Source organism: Strix aluco, chromosome 17, assembly GCF_031877795.1.
Source record: "Strix aluco isolate bStrAlu1 chromosome 17, bStrAlu1.hap1, whole genome shotgun sequence".
Lineage (NCBI taxonomy): Eukaryota > Metazoa > Chordata > Aves > Strigiformes > Strigidae > Strix > Strix aluco.
Window position 1 is genome coordinate 14,842,251 of NC_133947.1, and position 21,931 is coordinate 14,864,181.

A 21,931-nucleotide genomic window follows, 5' to 3' on the forward strand; every position below is an offset into this window, starting at 1 on the left:
AGGAATCTATTTGCATGGGACAGCTTTGCCCGGCAGGTGATGGTCCCCTGGAGTGCACAGCTTAGATCCCTGCTCAGAGGGGACCTCAGAAGAGTGGCCAGGGACCACCTGCAGCACCATGTAACGTGCGGGCTCTCCTCCCAGCTCTGGGAAGCATGCAGCGAGTCCCACTGTAGATACTTATTTTTGTAGGCGGTTTTAACACTGGCTTCTGAATCCATCTCCCTACCAGTAAGTTTGGGACTAAAATGTGAAAGCCAAAAATTAAAGAAAATCTGGTGTATAAACAGGTCTGATGCTGAAGAGATTTCTCCTGTTGCTTCCCATGGGGATAGCTTTGCCTCACCATTAGACACATATAATGCAACAAAAATACTCCCCAAGACAGTTTGCTTCTCCATCTGTCTCGCACACAGAGACAGAAATCTGGAGTAGGAAATCGTTCTGGGTGGGCTTCAGGGCCAGTGCAGACCCTTCCCTGCTCCCAGGATCATCTCAGTCCCTACACCTGCACACCTGCAGGTATTTCTCATCCACCCCCTTTCTTTCTTTTCCCCTACTTAGCTGATTTTCACTGGATTTCCTCCTCTTGCCAACAAATGCGGCAGGGCTGTGGCAGTTTTACTAAGTTTCATACCCACCATGGGTTGGCGGGGGGCTCAGGGTCTGGTGCTATTTAATTACCTCCCACTGTCCGTTACAGGGGAATTCTGGCCCCAGCTTTTGGGATGCGATGGTCTTATGCCTGGATGAGCAACAATTGCCTTCATCTACAAATGGTTTTTACAAAATCGCTAAATAATGTATTCAGAAAACATGCTGGAAATTAATGGAATAGATTATTTGCAAACATGTTCACTGAATTATCAGGCTTGTTCTTTATCCGTAAAATAATGTACTTTAAAAAAAATGCAGTTTATTGAATACGTTATTTACAGACTGTTCTCCAGCTGAGAGCTGCAGGAACACCGACGGAGCGCACACGTGGCCCGGCTGCTTCCCAGGGGCTGGGGCAGTCGCTCCTCCTCCAGACAGATGCACGGTCCAGGACTTTGCTTGCATTTTTCTGGACCATTTTGCTCATCTCTGACATTAGTAGAGTGAGTTTGGAGTGGGGTGTGTGCTGGCCCTCCCCTGCTCCTCATGGAAATACAACAGTTTCTTTGCTTTGTGCATCGCCTTCTTCTAAGACTCAGTGCTGCTCCCAGGGAAGAGGCAAAATACCTGTAAAAGAGTCAGTGGAGAGGAATTAAGCCGTTCTGTGTAGCGTTGTCACATCATGGTGCCCAGCTCTGGCAAGCACGTGGGATCATCTGGGGATGGATGGTTTAGTCCTGCTGCCTGGCAGGTCCCCACGGCAGCACATCGCTCTGCAGTGAAGGGAGTGGGAGGGTAGGAACCCACCTTGGAGGAACCGTGTCTTACGGGAGGGGAGAAGTCTGAGCTCCCCGTGCCCGGGAGCAGTCCTGACACCAGTCGTGGTTGCTTCTGCTTCTGCAGCATCCATCCTGTCGAGTTGTTCCCTAATATCTCCAGTGCAAGGAGCAGGGTTTATCCCTCCCTCAAGTCAAAGGGACACTGTGTGACACTGGAGTACAAGGACAGTGTCACCTGTCCACTGGTGATGAGGCAGCTCAGGAGCGTCAAGGAAGCCCAGGTCAGTCCTGGGGTCTCCATAGTGCAGGCGAGGTGGGGCTGAGGGGCTGTAGGTCAGCTATAGGAAACGTCCCATGTGCAGTCCAGGTCCCGATCTCAGCTGTGTTGTTTCTCCATCATCACACAGCTGGTGGGATTCAGGACTCAGGATGAGCCAAGACCTTACAATACTTTGGTCTTCTCCTTAAGAAGCAGCATCCCAGCTAGGGGTGCAGGTCTGCAGCAGTGCTGAGATGGAGGACAGATCCGGAGGTCCAGCTAGCTTGGGTTTGTCTTTTGACATCTTGAGGTGCTTTAAAGCCCTGACCATTTGCAATCTGTATAATAACTCCACAGCCAGGAGAGAGGGAAACACACATTGAAGCAGGACTCCTACCTGGTTGGCACTCCCTGGGAGTGGGAGTTTCTGGATTTGGGAGCCTTGTGGACATCTCTGCTGTGTAAGTCCACAATAATGTTCTTATTGGTAGATGACAATGCTGGGGAGTTGTATCATAGGAAAATAACAAGATTCAGTTCATGCTGTACTGAGTTGGTCTGCTCCTTTTGGCTGTGCCCTTCCAGCACCAGGAGCCATGAGAATATTAATAAGAAATATTTCCCATTTGCCAAGCACAGTCTCTATCCTGCTTTACACCACCGTTCTCACCCCGAAGTTACAGCGCTTTATCTTCGTGATGAAGTGTTAATTGTGTTTGGAGGATTCTTTCCCTCGTAATAGCAGGATATCGTAACACAAGATCACAGCCTGTCAAAGTGCTGAATTTAGCTTGTCAGGCAGGTGCTTTCCAAAACCAGCCCTCAGTCCTGCCTTCCCCTGCCCGCCAGGCACCTGAGGGAACTTTGCTTTGGTGGGGAAAAACATGCAGAGGTGGTCGAGGCTGTCAAAGACATGGAGCAATTTATGTCGTAACAGAAGCAGATCAAAAAAAAACCCAAACAGGTGAGGAGTAAGAGATAAACACAACTGAACCGGGACAAGCCCTGGGAGCCTTGTCTGGGGTCAGCTGTGTGGCTTTATGGTGAAGCTCCATGTTCAAAAACATTGCATTTGAAACTACCAATATTAATTAGAAAGGTTGGGATTTCAAATTATGTAGCGTTTAAAGCGGACTGTAAAACATTCTTTTCTCATATATGTCTGCTCAAATCCTCTGTAAGTCATCAGGCTGAGCTAGCTTGTCTGCACATGGCTTGAAATAACTGACTGAGGAGCTCTCAGTACTGCTAATGCTGGTATTTAGTAGTTCTTGGAATACTGGGAAAGCTCTGGAGGACTAGAAAAGAGCTAATGTGCAAATATTTAAAAAGGGAAACAGAACAGCCCAGGTAATTACAGACCTGTCAGTCTGTCATCAATCCTCAGCAAAATAATGGAGTGGCAGATCCAGGCCTCAATTAATAAAGAATTAAGGGAAGGTAATATAATTAATGCCAATCAACATGGGCTGATGGAAAACAAATCTTGTCAAACTAACTTGATATCTTTTTGATGAGATTACAGGTTTGGGTGATAAAGGTAACAGTGTTAACATAATATACTTAGACATCTGCAAGACATTTGACTTGGAAGCACAAAGTATGTTGAGAAAGTTGAACAATGCAAAATCAATGTCACACAAGTTTGGTGGATCAGCTTGTCACTCTGTCTTCCCAGAGTTCGTCATATTTTTGCCAAAGAAAGCATTAAATAATTGCCACTGAAGTTTGTAGATGACGCAGTGAGTAGGCAAGCGGCGGAAGATAGTGATGCAGAGCTTTTACATGGCCTGGTGAACTGATCACCAATAATGGATATGCGTGTGGAGAACCAATATTGTCCCACCTGCAGGAGCAAAAAAAATCTTTCAAGATGAGAACTCTTCTCCTTGGAGATGGTGGCGCTGGAAAAGGGATGTGAGATGTGGGGAGCAGCTGTGCTTTGGGGTGGGTGCTGGTGATGGAGAAGTCCAGAAAGCATCCGTGCAATGAGCAGGGTGGGAAACTTGGTGAGAGATGCACTCTGCATCTTTGGCCAAAGCGGGAGGGGTTTGATTGTGATCTGCAGGTGCTTTGGTGAAGGACAGTCTGGTGAGAGCCCTCCGGTCTGGCAGGTGATGGGATGCGGAGCTCCGGGGCTGGCAGCACAGGCTGGCCACGCAGGCTGCACACAGGGCCTGCTCCAGGGATCACCCGCTGGGCGATTTAGCAGGTGATTCCATCCTCATGGGCGGCCTTTGAACCACACCTGGCAGGGAGGGTTTGGGGCAGTGGGCAGCGCCTGCCCTGCCCCAGTGCCTCCGTGCAGCCACCCCTTCTCTGTCCTGCTCCGTCCCCTCCTGCAGTTCCCATGTCGTGCCCAGTGGGCTCACAGCGATGCTTTAGATCCCCTGTGTCACAGCCACCGGGACAAAAGTAAGAAGGCTCATGAAATCGAGGGCCTGGGAAAGCTGTGCCTTCAAATCTGCCCGAGGGCATGTCTGTGTCTCAGAAATACTCTTCTTAAATTGTGAATGTGGATTCTTTGCTGCCTGACTCTGAGTTCAGGGATGCTCCTTCGGATCACCTTTGCAAACTTGAGTCTGTAAAACCTTCTTTTCACTGTTTGATGAAGAAAAACTACAATTTCAGTATAGTTCCAAAAAATTTCCATGTGCCCAAACCCCCAAAGCCGGCACCACCAACTCCCATGAGCTCCTGCCCTGCTGCTGTCAGGCCAGCAAAGCCACCCCATGGCAGCCTGATGGGGTTACAGGTTCCCAGGAGCTGGCAGGGGGATGCTTGGTCCTTCTGGAGACCAGGAGCATCTGGGAGGGAGGCTTGTCCTGGGGAGTGGCAACCATGGCTGGGAACTCCACTACATATAGAAAGCCTCTGCCATATGATAAATGCCCCCCGCCCCTACAAAAATAAATTGCTTCCTTTTTAAATCCTTTCCTACTGTTCCCCTCGTATTCGTAATAAGATGATCGGTGGAACCAAAGATGTGGCTGTTACTTTAAAGGATAAATTAGTTTGACTCTTAACTCAATAATTAAAACTGTTATGGCTATGAGCCTGCAGGGATAATGTACTATTATTATAGTCATTTGTTTCAATTAAATGCTTACTGATTTTACAATAGCAGCTGGGCACCTGTGTGAGATAGCTATTACTCTGAACAAGACATCTCAAATTCCAGCAGAAATTTGTCACTGCACTAAAGCATGTTACATAGACCATGAAAGTTTATTAGGAGCAGTTACAAATCGGGAAGAGGAGGGGTGGTAATTGGGGATATATTTTCTTATCAGCTTCTCTCTCTCCTGCTCTCTCTCTTTTTTAAGTAAATCATCTTTAAGCATTTCAGCTATGGTGATGCGTTTACATTTAAACTTCAATACAGAAAAAGCCTGCTGGGAAAACTTTGCTTCAAAGCTGTTCAGCAGATAATTTCTTTCCCTGGTTGATTGTGATTGTAATGGCTTGTTCTCAGGAACAAACCTAAGGAGAGGTAAGCTGTGCCGCCGAGGAGCCTTGTGGTGACCCCTGGAATAGCTGCTCCTCTCGCCCAGGGAGGAAGACCCTGGCCGGGGAAGGCTCCAGCAGCTCTGCTCAGACCACCCATGTGAACTCACTCCGGGAAGGGTGGCAGTCATAGGATCATAGAATGGTTTGAGTTGGAAGGGACCTTTAGAGGTCATCTAGTCCAACCCTCCTGCAATGATCAGGGGCACCTTCCACTAGACCGGATTGCTCAAAGCCCCGTCCAACCTGGCCTTGAACCCTTCCAGGGAGGGGGCAGCCACAGCTTCTCTGAGCAACCTGTTCCAGTGCCTCACCACCCTCACAGTAAAGAATTTCTTCCTTATATCTAGTCTAAATCTCTACCCTCTTTTAGTTTAAAAAAAACTAAAACTGTGTCCTGTCACAACAGGCCCTGCTAAAACGTTTGTCCCCATCTTTCTTATAAGCCCCCTTTAAGTCCTGGAAGGCTGCTCTAAGGTCTCCCCAGAGCCTTCTCTTCTCCAGCTGAACACCCCCAACTCTCTCAGCCTGTCCTCACAGGGAGGTGCTCCAGCCCCTCTTTGTGGCCTCCTCTGGACCCGCTCGAGCAGATCCATGTCCTTCTGATGTTGGAGGCCCCAGAGCTGGACACAGTACTGGGGGTGGGGTCTCACGAGAGCGGAGAAGGAGAATCCCCTCCCTCAACCTGCTGGCCACACTTCTCTTGATGCAGCCCAGGACACAGTTGGATTTCTGGGCTCCAAGTGCACATTGCCAGCTCATGTCCAAATTTTCATCCACCAGTACCCCCAGCCCTTCTCTGCAGGGAAGCCTGGTGGGAAGCCTGGTGGTCCCCAGTATGTGCTGGTCTCCCCAGCATGTGGGGCGATGCCCGTGGGCTGGGGCTGTGCCATCTGTCCACTCCCGCTGGTCTTGGCCATCGTCTTTTGCACTTCTTGCTTTACCCAACTCTGCTTTAGCTCGGGGGGCTGCGGTGCAGCGGGGGTCAGCCAACACTGTACGGCGAGCTCGAGCCAAATTTCTTCCTTTCCTGCTGGGTAACATCTGCAAGTACTTCGGCACAGATCCCACCTGGGATCGCAGCCCAGCCGGCAGCCGGCGAGGCTGGAGCAGCTTGGAGCATCACTGTTCCACGTATGCAGCAAGGGCAAAACACACCGTGGGGGAATGACAAGAACGTCTGAATTTCTACTTCTGCCACCAAAACGTGGTGATATCTTCAAGGTGTGGCTGAAACCAAGGAATGCAGGAGGAGGAGGAGTAAAAGCCCATGCAAAGGGAAGGCAGAAGGTGGTTACAGGGATGGGACCTGCCTCAAAGCTTCAGCTGGGAATTAGGATCTTGCAGGAGAGGATATTCGACAACAGCAGCTGTCCCTGCCTGAGCCCCATGTCTGTTGGTCAGTGCTGTAGCCCTTATTGCTGGAAAGAGCTGCCTTTTACATATGGATTTTGGGGGGCTCTTAAGTTGCAGCTCGACTTGACATATTTCAAAACATTATCTTTGCTAGCAGAGCACCCAGGTCCCCAACCAGGCTCTTCCTCGCAGTGTTTTGTCACTCACGCTGGATTACCCTTCTCCCCAGAAACAAGGGGCGCAGAGCATGTGCTGTTTGTCAGCCTATTTTTCTCTTCTTCTTAGGATTAGCTAGAGCGTTTATAGGCCTGATATGCATATTCATTAAAAAAATTGAAATATTGTGGAAAAAAAGAAGCTGTCTTTGAGTTAGCACAGCCTTTGGGAATCTGCTAAGTAAGATGCACTTAATTACTTTAGCTATGACTACATCACATTTCACTCATGTTTCCTCTGAGATGCAAAACATCTTTTCAGTGGAGGCTGCAAACACATCCCGAGCCTTTTGCAGCACCTCGCGGTGAGCTTGTTGCGTTGGATGCCTGGGATGGAGACGGGATCTGACCCAGCTCTCAGAGCCACTCCTCCTGGTGACGGAGCTATCGCGTTTGCAGGACAGTTATTTAATTATGCGTGTGCTTCCATTGGGCTCTGCGGGGGTGCTGAATACTTTGTGGAGGGGGAAGGCACGGGTGCAGCCCCAGTAATCCTGTGGCTGGGGTTGCATCCCACCTGGATGGACTGGTGTGCAGTGGGAGAAGAGGCTGTTTGCTTTAACAGGGGAAACGTTGCATTCGTTGCCTTCTTTCACTTTGGTTTGCCATCATTGCAATTTCATTCATCATTTACTTGCCTAATTAGGCCATTTGCTGCAGAGGAGCATCACTGAATCTTGCTGCTGGATCTCTCTTTCCTTGAGTCTTTCTTGGAGGGGATATCAACTCGTTTGGGTGCACAACTAAGGCCCCTGAAATAGCTCAGTGTCTGCAGGGTCTCACAGCAGAAAGCAGGACTAACCCTTTCCCCAGTCTGAGCAAAGGCCACCATCACCCTAAAGCCCACAGAAGTGCTGGGGCTGCACTAAAGCTGCTTGTCTTCATTTTCACCCCAAACATTTTACATCTAGAGGACACAAATGGCTTTTCCACTGCTCACCCTCTCCAGTCCTGAGGACGTTGGGAGCCATGGGCAGGGGCTGTGAGGAGCTGGTAGCCTGGTGTGTTGCTTCCAAAACTGCAATTTTTTTTAAAAAAGGAAAGTGGAAAGAAATTTAATGAGTGACAAATGGTGGGGCCGGATCCTGCCCCTCCAGACTGGCAGTCAAAAGAGTTGCATGCAAGGGTCATGGCTGTACATGTCCATCTGCAAAACCTCCTGGCTGGGGGGAGAAGAGGTGGAGACATCGAGAGTGAGAGAGGGGGTCAGAACCAGCAATATTCAGCAAAGGTATTAAGTAAAACCACCAGTTTTTAATGATGTAAAGAAATAGGCAGCTGCTTGGGAGAAGGCCTCTTGGGTTAAGATATCCTTGGGAGAGGGGGATGTCCCAGGAAAAATGCTGTGTCTCTGCTTTTTAAGAGAAGGCTGTGGTTGGGTTGCTGTCAGCAGGAGGCTTCTGCATGGATTCTCTGAGCCGGGGCTCAGGTTTCTGTTTTTTCCTACAAATTTTCATAAGCATTTGCAGCACGTGTCCCATATCCATAATTGCACTCCTGGACTTGTTCTGCTCTGATGCGTAAATAACATGCACTGTAAAGAAAAAGTGTATGATTACATATTTAATGGATAAACGGAGCCGTTGTGGTCTATTGGCCACATAATAAAAGTTTCAAAAAAATTGTCTTAATACAGTATTTACCCAAGAGACTGCCGTGGCTGCAAATGTGAATGAGCTATTTTAAATTTAAAAAATTTTTAAGCCACATTTCATAGCCTTCCCTATTCCTAAAACACCCGTCTTCTAAACTTTTTCTTCATTTAAATTTAAAATAAGGACAATAAATTATTCTTTTCCTTAGCAGCTGGCAGATCTTCTCCAGCATGAAAGGTCCAGATTAAACTGACAAAATCCAAGACAAATGTACCTTTTTCACTGGAATTTGGGAAGGAGCTTGCCGCTTACATGACAGATGGGTGCTGACCTGTCTTCCCACCTTGCAGGCTCCCCGTTGCTGCCTGTCTCACCCCTGGCCATTCCCACGACATTTGCAAATTCAATTGCAAATGCAAAAGTTGCCTCTCTGATGCCTCCTGTGCTGCCCATTGCCCATCCCCATCTTGCTTGGCTGCAACATGCATGTCCTCAATGTCTTTTTGGTGGGGATTTCCCATGCAGCAGCACGGGCGCGTGCTTGCTCTCCAGCAAGGAGAGGCCAGACCTCAGCAGTAAGGCGGGTTTTAAGGTCACGTAAAACTTGCCATGGTTCAAGCAGGAGTGAGTTTCCTCGGCTCCACGACGGAGCAAAGCCAACCCTGCTGCCTCTGTGAGCTGGTGTTTCCTTGCAACCACCAAAGCTGAGGACAGCGATCCAGCGCAGCCCCTAAGTCAGCCTCGGTCAGACTTCTTGTGCTGTTGAAATGAAAGAAATTATTTTCTTCCTGCAAGTTAAATCCCTGCACTTAGTAATTAATACAGAAAAAGGGCAGATCTAGGAAAATCCGTTCCCCTGACACACGCTCCTCTACTGATGGAGAATCTGAAAGAGAGCAGAACATGCTGTCAGGTGTTGTGTAAAGCTCTTGATTCCTGACCTGCAGCAGTAAATCTGGTTTTGCATTTGGATTTATTTCCTCTGAAGCCTACCGAGCCCTTGCAGGTCTTCCCTAGATTTCTTTCTGTATGTGCTGCTAATGGAGTTGGCAAGCCTCCCCTGGTAATGAGAGATTGCACCTCAGCGGGCTTATCGGAAATGAAGATTGTTAATAAATAAAGCCTGGGTCTTTAAACTCATGTTAACATTAATCAGATTAATATAAAAGAGAAAAAGTCTGGAATATATTTCAGGCAGGGCTTGCTCTCCCTCCCACTGGCTTTCTCCGTGGCTGGATGAGGCTGTGGGGCAGGAGGCAGCTTGGCTTTTCCCACAGGGGCTGCAGTGGGGCTGAGCCCTGCTACTGGGGGGTGGCTGGGCCAGGGTGGATCCTGGGGTGAAAATGGGGTTTTCAGCAAAAATGGTACAAACTAGAAATGGAGTCTTGGCTCAGCAGACAGCAGGGCAGCTCCAAAACCTTCCATGCACCTACAACATGGCCAGATTTGTCTCCATCTCATAGCATCTTCCCTCCTTGGCCAGGACAGGGGGTTGTTGCTGCTCCGACCCAGCCACTTGAACTTTGGTTTATGCCATGATATGGGGGGATATACACCTCACAAGATACTTTTATTTTGTCTAATGTAACATTCAACATTTCTTATTAGCCATATATATATGTTTCATTTTTCTTTCAAATCTTTCAAGAGCATTGGGCTCAGCAGCCTCAGGAGGCAGCGCTTGTGCCGGTGGCCTTTGCCATGTCCGTGCAGCCCTGCAGCCGTGTGTGATTAGTCGCCTTTCGGTCCCATCAGATATCCCCTCACTCTCACATTATAAGAACAGATAAATAGGTATTAGGAAACTCTTCATTTCTGGGGACAACTCTACCATGTAGCCTCCTCCTTCATCTCTTACCTACACACGCATACTTCGCTTCTGGTTTCTTCCCTCACTGGGAAATCTTAACAGTCAGCCCATAATTTTCTTTGCCCTTGTCTGGACTTTTTTTTTCTGCTGCATTCATTTCAGTGGGATTGGAACTGGTCGCAACATTTAAAATTGGAAGAGTCATCTCCAGGAGGAGTTGTAATGAGGTGGTGACCACCAGCAGAGCTTGCCCTCGCTCGCTGGGGTCCGTCTCAAGGCATGTCATGGTGCTTGGGGACATGCAAACCTCTGGCTTGATGGTTGTGTCACAGCTTTGGGCAGACTGACGTGGTGGGAGCAGGGACCTGGGGTTCCACTGGCTGCTTTTGTGCTTACTACTTCTAGGTTTAACCCCAGTAGCACTAGCGACCCGACAGCCATACAGAGGGTGTGGGTGGGTTGGTTGTGATACCTTCATAAGGTACACAAGCAGGTATTTTTTCACCTATGCAGTTACTAAATATCAATGCCGGGTGTTGCTCAGAAAGAGCATGTTTGGGGTCCACGGCCTCTGATGCCTCATCGCTGATGTCCCAGGGCTGGACTGTCAACCACAGGCCCCAAATACCCTGGAACAACATGTGCTGGTGCTCAGCGATGGCCTCGCGTGTGCAGCAGCAAGGCTTGGCTCCAGAAATGCCCAGGACATTACAATGCCCTCCCTTCTCCCGGTGATTTGGCCAAGAATTGCTCCTTTATGAACTTTTCTTTCAGACCCCTGGTAGAGGTCAGACACCACTGGTCCCTGAGCCACCTGGACACACTGATGTACAAAGACATTTTAGCCCCTCTCTGTAGTCCCGTGGGCAGGGCGATGGCGCAAGCAGAGCCCTGGGTGCATGGTACTCTTGGCTTGTTTGGAAGGGGGCACGAGGAAGACTTTACCACCTGTGTAGAATAATTGTTAATAAGTTTGTCTTAAAGTGATTTGACAGTATAATAAACAAATAAATACATTTTGTAATTACCAAGTGATACTCTCCTAACTCAGATCCAGGAGATGGTCCACTCAGACGCCACGTCCTATGAGTCCAACCGGCAAGTGCCCCTGATCAATCGCCCCGGGATGTTAGCCGGCCCCATGAGCGCGCTCAGCCAGTCACAGCTGATTTCTCAGATGGGGATGCGGAGCGGTGTTACCCACGGTTCCCCATCGCCCCCGGGAAGTAAGTCTGCTACACCATCTCCCTCCAGTTCTACTCAGGAAGAGGAGACAGAGTCACATTATAAGGTACGTGCAGTCACGCCTGTTTTAACAGACAGCGAGAAAAGAGCAGATGATGTTTTTCAGTAAGGGATAAAATGCGCTAACGAGAGCACAGAATTTTGGTCTTTTTTTAAAAAATATGTATATATAGTGGGAGACTTTCCCAAGGATGGGAAGATTGTTTCCAACCTAGGGTGAAGTACAGCATGGCAGGCTAGCACACATGCTTGGGTTGTGCCTGCAGCAAGTTTGGCAGTCAGAGTTGGGCTGTTCTCTCCACGGTTTACCAGGTCAATCAAGCTGCAGAGTTTCCTCCAATGAGGGTTTTGATGAGAAAAACAGGTTCAGAGCTAACATTCTGCAAAGGCCTGGGTGCAAAATTAGATTTCTGGTGACAGGTAGAAGAGACTAAAACATGGAAGGAAAATAACACAGGGAGGGATTTAACTGAGATCACCATACATGGCTTCCTAAGGAAAAAAAACCCAGAAATAAAAAAGGAAGAGTCTTCTGCATTTTAGTTCACCCAGACAGTGTTTTAGGTAGTCAACAATGTCTTAGTGGCACAAAGTCTGCCTCTACAGCCAACACAACTGCTGCTGAGCATGGTGTCAAGAAACCCAAGGATTTCCTAGGGTTTTGGGGACATCTTGGTTGTCGCCCATCTTTCTCAAGGTGCACCAGCAAAGCAAACAACACATGCTGTGTTCCATGAGTCTTCCGTCTGTTATTTACTGAGGGAAAATTGCAGCAATCACAGGGTTGCTGCCTCAACACCCAGTGGGTCTCCATGCCTACAGGTCAATCACTGGGCTCCCTGGGGGACTTTGATTAAAGCCTCTCATAGAAAACCTTCTCCTGGAAGGTGCTGATCCAAGGATGACACCAGGAGCACTGGGATCGTAACCTTATCCCACAAAAATGGATGGTTGTGACAGGATTTGAATGTATAACCAGAGCAGCAAACAGCACAGAGACTGGAAAACTAGGAAGATGCTAGGACTGAGCAAAAACCTTTCCCTTTCCATGAAAATCCAGGCAAATATATTCACATCAGTCCTGTAGTTTTTCATCTGTTGGCAGCTTTCACTTCAGACTGGTACATATCAAAGCAGAGTGCACACATAGATGCAAAAACAGCTTCAGTGGAATAAAACTGTAAAAAGAAGGGATACACGTGATTGAAAGTAGATGGAGTTTCTCAAACTCTGCAATTCCACATGGTTGTGCCACTGGACCCCACTGTCTGCCATCTCCCAGAGCCCATGTCACACAGCTCCAGGCAATTACCTGGGAGCTGAAATCTTTCATGTCAGCAGAAAATGAGTTTCAGCTTAGTTACACTCCAGGTTCTCTCTCTCTGCTTCTTTCAGCATCACCCAGCTTTCCTCCCTGCCATCTGGGGCTGCAGGAGTCACTGGGGAGGGAGGACATGGCTTTGGGGTTGGATCTTCTGTTCATGTTGAGCCAGTGATGCCCGTGGGGGTAGGAAGAATTTGGCGACGTCCAAATTATGAGAACTTGCAGAGATTTTAATTTTTCCTAATTCTAAGGGCATGCCCCCTCATTTTTCTGCCCTGTAAACTACCCAGCAAGACAGGTGGAAGAGGAATGATGTATTTGATGGAGGAAGGAGACCATAAGTGTAAAGAAAGTAGCAGAACCGTGGTGTGGCCTGCAGCTTTCTGTTTGCTTTCTCTATCTACACAGCTGCTGTATTCACCCATCGGTCATTTTTCATTTGGCTATTAAGGGCCTTTCTGCAACAAGTCATCAAAGCAACATCTAACAAGCAGAAATTAATCTTGTGACCAAGAAGGTCACACATTAAAGAAATGGGTCTGATGCCAGCAGGTAGTTCAGGTCCAGCAGGTCCTCTGAGCTAGGGAGCTCATGAGTTTAGGAGGTCTCCCAGCCTCACTGATGCATTTATCTGCCTCATCGCTTCGGGGGGGCTGTACACAGGAGGGAGAGGTAGTTACAGCCCAGATTCCAGTTGGATTAGCGATCTCTCTGCATAGTTATCAAAATCATGGTGTCCATGGGGTTCCTGCTCTTCACGGGTTCAACATCTAAGAAGGCACCAAGCCACCAGTTTATGGGATCACATCTGTCACCAGTGAATTGCCCCAGTCCACATCTGGTGTTAAACATACCTTCTGCTGCCTCTCCAGAGCAGGTCCGTGTAGGGGCTGGTGGCTACACACTTTACCCCGCTGCACAAGCCTTCACGATCACTTTGATCATGGCTTAGCCCTTGGGGGATGCAGTTGCTGGCTCACCGGGGATTTCTTTTAGCCATAAACGTGGCTTAGGTTGTTCAAGCATCTTCTGCAGTCCAGGGCTGGGCTGTTGTTTCATCCTGTGCTGCATCACAGCTGGTAAACCCCAGGAAAACCAGGCAAAGTCCTGATTGCTCTGCTCCCTCCTGGGAACTGATGGCTCCAGGCAGCCTTTCAGGCAGTGTCTGGTTTCCATAAATACTGTCTGCCCTTTGGTGCTGCCTAAGCAGGACCGACTGTAAAACCACTGTCACGGCTGTGTTGCATTGTGCCTGTTCCCGGCTCCTTCGCTTGGTCAACGGCTGTGAGGGGGGCAGGTCCCCCCCCACGGCACTTAAGTGAATCAAACAGGATCACAGTTAGTTAAAATACCATCTCACTTGCTAATGGGCTGAAGCCCTGTCATGAATTTTTTTTCTCCTAATAAGCTGGCCTTTCACCTCCAGGCCTCCCATTCAAGCCCAATTGGGCAATTTTAAATTAAACGCGATTTTTTTGGTCTCTCTGCTCATTCACTAATGGTCACTGTCTGTTTGACAAATGTCACTGCGCTGATACTGAACTTAATGACCAGTCAAGAGCTGCTGAGCAGAGAACAGGAGTGCTGCTGCCCTTTCCTCCCTGTGCCTGGCCTGTGCCAGCTGAAGTGAAGCCTCTTAAATCCCAGTGCTTCCAAGCACACAATCAAATCAGCAAATCCATCATGAGAAAAGGCCTTTTGCTCCCAGCACTCACTGGGACACATAGTTTTCACAATGGCTTGATGTTTAGACCTGTGTCAATTGATTTTTTTAAAGTTTTTTTTTTAGACCTCTAAGTGACAGACTGGGCAACTTTCTAAGGAATATAATTAGCCCATGCACCTGGTAGAGCAGGGACTGCCAAAGTCAGGTAGTGGCTGAGCTCTTGGTGCTCAAGCACAGTAGGTCTGCAGGCAGAGGTGCTGGCACCCTGTTTGCCCTCGAGGATCCAGAGTGCAGCAGCCAACTGGCAGCAAATGGTTTTATTCTCTGCTGTGTTTAACCTCTGGTGTATTTAGTGTTTCCTCCTCTATAAAATAAGGGTAACAGTGCTTCCCTGCAGCGTGAGCTTTCACTGACCATTGTTAATGTGTTGAGGGCTTTGATGTACGTCCAAGTGCTTTCTAGGGGTCTTTTCCTTTGCACACCATCACACAGAGGCTTCTGCAGTCCCGTATATTCAACGGCCTGCCCAGGGCATCCCAGCGGAGGCTCAGCCATAGCATCTTCTTTCTGTGCTGCCTTCACTGGAAGCATCCCTGTTTCCAGCCTTGCTGTTTTACTTCCCAGCCCAGTGGCAGTGTCTTGTGCTGAGCAGCCACAAAGTCCAGCTGCTGCTGCCTGTGTCCTGCTCCCCTTGGTTCAGCCACTTACAGGGCACTGAGTGTGGGTGCAGCCCGACCTAGTCACCCAGCTGCACCCGGAGCAGTTGTAAAGAGTGAGCGGTGCATGCAAAGCGTTTAATATATAACAGTAAAGTAGTTTATTGCCTGGATATTTTTCCTGGATAGGGGTACATACCTGTTAGCAGGGTGAAACAAATTTCAGATGGCCCCAGTGTGATGGCTGATGTGTTGCTGGTGCTGCTTGGTCAGTGCTCACGAGCCTCCTGCCTAGGGAGTGGGGAGGCTGAGCCACCAGCACACGCGTGGGCGAGGAAAGTCAGAAGCAGCTTGCAGAGGAGGATTATTAGGCTGGAAATCACAAACCATGTGGAAGCCGAGTTTGGAAAAATTCATGGACTGCTAAAGGGATCTGGCTGGGAAGCAAGGCATTTGGAGAGGTCCCAGAAGAAGACCAAGGAGTGAGTGAGCTTGTGATGCCAGGGAGGAGGAGGGGGAAGGGGGCTGACCAAGGATGAGTGTCTGGAAAGCCTCAGCTTTGGAGCAGGGACCACTGGAGGAGCAAGGGGTGAAGCCAAGTTGTGAATTAGGCTGTGAGGAGGCACCCAAGCCAGGCTCAGGCACGCACCAGTAGTTTGTGTAATGATCCCAGAGGGTCATCGGGGCCAAAGAGACCCTCAGGGCTGCTGCCCTCCTCGCCACGCTGGGAGCCCTCTGCCTGTGCCCTCTCTCATCCTCTTTGCTAACAAGCTGTAGCAGGGACTTGTATTGAACTACTCCCTGCTGACCGCTAAGTTCCATCTCTTGGTTTTGCAGGTTACTGGAGAGAAAAGACCATCAACAGACCTGGGCAAAAAGCCCAAAAGCCAAAAGAAGAAGAAAAAGAAGGATCCCAATGAGCCTCAGAAGCCCGTGTCAGCCTACGCCCTGTTTTTCAGAGACACACAAGCAGCCATCAAAGGGCAGAACCCCAATGCTACCTTTGGAGACGTATCGAAAATTGTTGCGTCAATGTGGGACAGCTTAGGAGAAGAGCAAAAACAAGTGAGTTACTGATCTCTTTTTTTTTTCTTTCAACTGTTGAAATGTATTTTTCCACGGTACAGAGCATCAGAGCCTCCCCAAGCACACTCGGAGCATGGCCAGGGGCTTAAACAGGCTGAAGTGTATGCACAGAAACGAAGGCTATTTTCAGGAGCAGTGCTGAAGTGCCCACTGCCACTCCAAGCGATGCTCGAGTGGTTTGCATGCTGCACTCCCAGCTCTCAGCCCGTGTGGCAGCGATGTGACCTGGCCCTCGGCCACGTCCTTGGGGTGCCCTGCACACAGGTCTTTGCCACCCGCACGCCCCAAGGAGGGGGGGGTCTGACCTGTGTCTCAGGCAGGACAGGGATGGGGCTGCAGAAGGATGCTCTAAGTTGGCTTTGCCTCTGCCCCCTTTTTAGAAAAACCTCTATTGTTACATGAGGAAGAGCAAATCTTTATGACAACTAATTATTCTTGCTAAGATCATACTTTGCAAAATCATCAGTGGCCTTTCCCTGACATGGGTTTTTTACAGCCTTAGACGGGACATGGGTTTGTATTTGCTTATTTACTTACAAGGAGTGACAGCAAACCAACTAAAAACTGTTAACTCTCTACATCACTGCCCTCGAATCTAATGTTAACTCTTAGGAATGAGATGTTTGAAGTGGCCTCGCAGAGGAAAACTTTCTGCCCCAAAGCTGTCACTGCTTTCAGCCTGCTTCATAGAGAGACTTCTACGTCCTGCTTTAACTGTTTTGTTGATGCTGAGTCAGTTACAAAAGCCTGTAATTGCTTGTTGCCTATTGAGAAAACCCCAGGGAACACTTTCCATAGCAAGTATGTCTTTTTATCAGGCAGAGCGAGATCCGACACTGTGTGATGTGTCTCTGAACCCAAACATGCTTTAACTGACAATCCCCATGAGTGGTGAGCCCTTCTCCTAGAGCCTGGCTGCCAACTTCAGGCTTGCTCCATCTCCCATTGGGTGACCATGGCCAACATACAAAGCAGCTACATTTGGGGAGGGAGCAGCAGGGAGGAAAAATCATTTAAATGGAAGTTATGCTAGGAAATAGTCTTGCTTTCCACCCCGCACCAAGTCAGGCATCTTCTGGGATGAAAGCCCTTACTTGAGCATGTCCAAAGAAGGGCAACAAAGCTGGTGCAGAGTCTGGAGCACATGTCATACGAGGAACGGCTGAGGGAACTGGGGGGGTTTAGTCTGGAGAAGAGGAGGCTGAGGGGAGACCTCATGGCCCTCTACAACTCCCTGAAAGGAGGGTGCAGAGAGGGGGGATGAGTCTCTTGAACCAAGGAACAAGCACCAGGACAAGAGGTAATGGCCTCAAGTTGCGCCAGGGAAGGTTTAGACTGGATATTAGGAAGCATTTCTTTACAGAACAGGTTGTTGGGCGTTGGAATAGGCTGCCCAGGGAGGTGGTGGAGTCCCCATCCCTGGAGGTATTTAAGAGTCAGGTCGACATAGCGCTTAGGGATATGGTGTAGTTGGGAACTGTCAATGTTAGGTCAATGGTTGGACTGGATGATCTTCAAGGTCTTTTCCAGCCTAGACGATTCTGTGATTCTGTGATTCTTGTAATCCATTTGGAGTCTCCATACTGTGCAAAATGTTGCTTTAATGTTTTTATGATCCTCCCTTTTCTCCTCTTTGGATGGATCGCTGGGGGATCATGCAGGAATTTCTCGTGCTGAAGAAGGGAGGAAGATCCCCTCCTTGTGCAGCAGGTTGTCCCCAGACCTGCTGCCTGGGAAGCTGCAGGGCAGGGGCTGGGTTTGGGCTACTGGTGCAAGGCATGGGAGGTTCAGGAGCATGGAAAAGCTTTTATGTCACCTCTTTCTCCTGCTTTCATCCCTCCCAATGTAATGGTCTGCCTCTCCCTTACTCCATCTGGTTACAAATAGCTGTGTAGATTGGGCACTGAGCTCAGCTGCAAATGTGGTTTATATAATGGAAGTGCTGGTGCGACCCTGACTCAGCGCAGTGCAAATGCTCAGCTCTTAATTAACAGCAGGGATTAAACCAGTCCGTTTATCTTCCCTGCTAACTCTCCCTTCTTCTCTTTTATGAGATAGTAGCAGCCTTGCTGTCTCTTTACACACGCTTTCTAAGTGGCTCCATTTCTCCCTCTGTAATTGATTTAATTAAGTCATTTGTTCCTTGTCTGAATGCTTAAATATTAACTTCCTGGCTTTGTCTCCAGCTGTATACTTTTCTCCCACGACAGCTACCTCCCTGCCCAGGACTCCGGCTGGAGGGACACTATTTATCTTTGGCTCTGGGACCGTATTGCTGGTTTGTGCGATGTGGCACGTTCACTCTTGAAGTGTTTGGCTGGAAGAGAGTTTATTTAGTCCCTGTTTGATTTCCTCTGCCAGCATCCCCAGTCAAGTTTGTTTAGATTCATAAAGCATTGGAAAGGAAAAAAGGAAAAGAAAAAAAAAGGCATTAACAAAATATCTTTAATATGTGAAAACAAGTGCCTAGGCTGTCCTGCAGATCCTTTCTCCCAAGGACTGTAGGACATGATGCATTCACGATGAAGGCAAGCGGCCCGTGCCAGGCGCTCTCTTGGCACATCTCAGGAGGGGACAGTGACCGAGCAGGACATATGCAGCAGTGGCCAAAATCCTGCTGGGATCTGGGAGTCCAGGCTGCACCAGACTGTGGTTCAGCTCATCGCTGAGCAGGAGCGTCATTCTCTGGGGAGGGGTGGAAGGGTGGAAAAGGGAAGTATTTCACCTGGTGCACTGCTCCTAGCTCTATTGACAACAGAATTTCTTCATATTCTTACTGCAGAAAGAAGTACAGAAGATAGCCCGAGGAAAAGCCAACACGGTGATGACAAAGTAGGCAAGCAAGAGCCAAATCTGGACATTCTTGCTCAATTATGACGAAGGTTTTGGTTAAAGAAAGTTTCCCCTCTTCCTAGAATAAAAAAAGAGGGTGGATTTGGGGCCGTAGGATCTGATTTAGGGCTGGCCTGTGGTCCCAGACTTGGATCTCTCACAGGCCCTGAGACATTCAGGGTGGGGCTGGGGCATCACGTCTCCAGAGGACTGATGTGCAGACCCCAGCCCCACCATGCAGTTATTAAGCAGTCCTTTACATCACTGTAGTTTCTGTTTCAGATGAGGTTTACAAACCTTGTTTTCCACCTTCCAGTGGGTGCAGTGTTTCCCCAGCCCTGGGTGGGTTTTGGTTCCTGCCTGCCTGGAGAGCAGCAGGCAGAACAGGCAGGGAGCAACTAGGGAGGGGGTTCAAAGCAAGCTGGCCAATAAACCCAACCTCAGCCAGGGTGTTTTGGGCTTGTGAACCCCTGCCACATGTCAGGAGCCCTTGACACGTGCCCTGCTGTGCCTGCAAACGTGTCCATCCCTCCCTCCCTCCCGACTCCATCGTGTACACAGGAGTTATGCAGAGCATGGGGTGGCTGCTGTGCCAGTGCCAGAGGGATGAGGAAACCCCAGTGCCAGTGGCTTGTAGCCATGCTGCTGGTGCAACACAGCCAGTGCCTGGGGCCAGGAAGGGTGGTCCTGTGCCACCCCCCCAGGCAGGCAGAGCCTGAGCCCCGCTCCAGCTGCGCTCGCCCCGCAGACGCTACGTGGAGCATTTCTGCAGGCAGAAACCAGACGCCACCTCTTTGCCAGGTAGCTCAGGCCGGCAAGCAGAGGGTTAATCCTCTGCCATTTGTGCTGCTAATGATTATATGCACTGTAATATCAAAGCTGTAGCTATTTATTTGCCATTGAGCAGGTGCTGCTGCTCCCACAAAGCAAATTTGCTTTCTCCTCCTGATGAAACAAGCAAAATAAAGGTTGCTCACGTCCCATTTCAGAGATGGTTTTTCCCTGTGCACTAGCTGAAAGACAAACACCGAGCGGGAACCGGAATGCATATTATGCAAGAAACCATATAATCTAGGAGCATCTTTGATTTGGCTGCTGCTGTCACAGACATGTATTTCACAGAGAGGCTTCCCCCCCCCCCCCCCCTTTCTTTTGTTCTTACTGGTTTATCATTTGTGCCTTTGTCATTTTGTTCCTTCTTCTTCTCTTCTCAGCCTCTTCACAATGAATCTTCATTTTCCCTCTGACACACTTGTATCTAAATTTCCTTATTTCCTGCCTTTTTTTATTTATATCTGTTGCCTGGTGATTTGATCATGCTGTGGAATACAGGATTAGCAATCTCCGTGTCCTTGGGTACTGCTCAAGGACACCTGTTCGGCAAAGCGCCGTTTTCTTCCCCATTTTAACCCCTTCCAGTGTGGCCATGCGTGCATAACAGTAATAAATAACAATACCTTTAAATATCTTCAGCACTGCATTAGCAGGATGTTGTAATCTTCATTCTTCAACAGCTGGCGTGGCCCTTTCTAAGAAGCTTACATGGGAATCTGAAGAATGTGACTCAAGGGAAAAAAAATATTAATATGTACTCTTTGAACTTTGCAAATAGTTTAACAGCTGTTCCTGTAGAGATAGCTTAGACTTTGGTGGAGAGTGAAATGCTAATTCAGCCATTATCATCAAATGGGGTACCTGTCGTAGTAATCCGCCTGCAGCTCCAGGTCCCTCCTCAAGGCTCACAAAATCCCGTTCCTCAGTGTTATTTTTCTTCATTAGTAGATACAGACCAGCGTTCGCAGCGTTATCCAGCGAGGTTTAGAAGGGCTGCCTGATTTGACAGAAGAATTTGAGCCCTACATTGGAGCAAACACTGCTAATTCACTAGGCATGGACATAGTGTTCACAGCCTGGTCCCAGCTCGTGCCACCTGGCAGGGCTGCAGCCCCCTCCGCGCCTTCCACAGGGCCACCAACTCTGCCACAGGGCATCTCCGCTCAAGAGCAGGTGACACCCAGCCCTGGGTGGCTGTCCTCTGCAGGGGGATTTCACTTGGGTCAGAAGCCTGGAAACTCTCCAGAGCATATTGAGAAGTCACCAGTAGGATTTGCTTTTCTCTACCACGGTCTCTTATTCCCTCTGTGAGCACCTTCCCATTGCCCACTGTATTTTGGGGGAAAAGGATGTTGGTTTGGAGCCTGGGGAACAGTGCCAAGCTGACAGTTGCAGATGTCTCTGGAACCTGCTTCTTTTCATTAGGAAATCCAGCAACAAATTCAAAGCACTGCGGCAGTGTTTCCCTAGAACCTGGAAACTCAGAGCAGAGGCTTCAAGAAGTTCCTGAGCAATCTGCTGAGTGAGCCTCAGGCTAAACCAGGGCTTCCCATCCTCAGTGAGCAGCAGCAAAGTTGGACAAAATCAGCATTTCCAGTTGAGTTTATGAGTGTGGGGACATACTGGGGATACAAAGGTACTGGAGTTCTTGCCTGCAATAGCCCCGCTTCACCAGGACAGTTCAGTAATGCTAAGGGACTCAGTGGCCAAATGCTGATGTGGTTTTCCCATACAAATGCACAGCTTGGAGAATAACACAGCGTTCACACTCCAGGGATAAATTACCCAGCAGAAAAATTCCTCACTCAGCAGAAAATAATAGATCACCCATCTAATCAGATCCGTCTGCTTGTTGAACCTGATACATCACCTGGTGACAGGACACCGCGTATATCTGTGGTGGGACAGAGGCATCTCAGGCCACCTGTAAAGCTGCGTTATGACAGAGCCACCGCAGGGGAGAGATCCCATGGGACCCACGTGCAGGAGGTGCTGCCTGGCAGCGTGGCCATCAAACTGCCCACCTCCAGCATTAGAATCATAGAATCATTTAGGTTGGAAAAGACCCTTAAGATCATCGAGTCCAACCATAAATGTAACATTGTACGGAGCTGTCAGCGGTGGAGCCACCACTGGTTGGAGTTTCCTGCTGCTGCCCCAAAGCCCTGGC

At 48.9% G+C, this 21,931-nt stretch overlaps 1 protein-coding gene across 3 annotated transcripts in view; it reads left to right on the forward strand.

The window, feature by feature from the left end:
• Nucleotides 1-21,931, forward strand: part of TOX2 (TOX high mobility group box family member 2) — a 154,463-nt gene that overhangs the window by 116,740 nt on the left and 15,792 nt on the right. For all 3 annotated transcript variants that reach the window (XM_074843361.1, XM_074843363.1, XM_074843362.1), the window contains exons 4-5: nt 11,170-11,409; nt 15,847-16,074. In XM_074843361.1, coding sequence (XP_074699462.1) covers nt 11,170-11,409; nt 15,847-16,074 — 468 coding nt within the window. The remainder of the gene's footprint in view (nt 1-11,169; nt 11,410-15,846; nt 16,075-21,931) is intronic.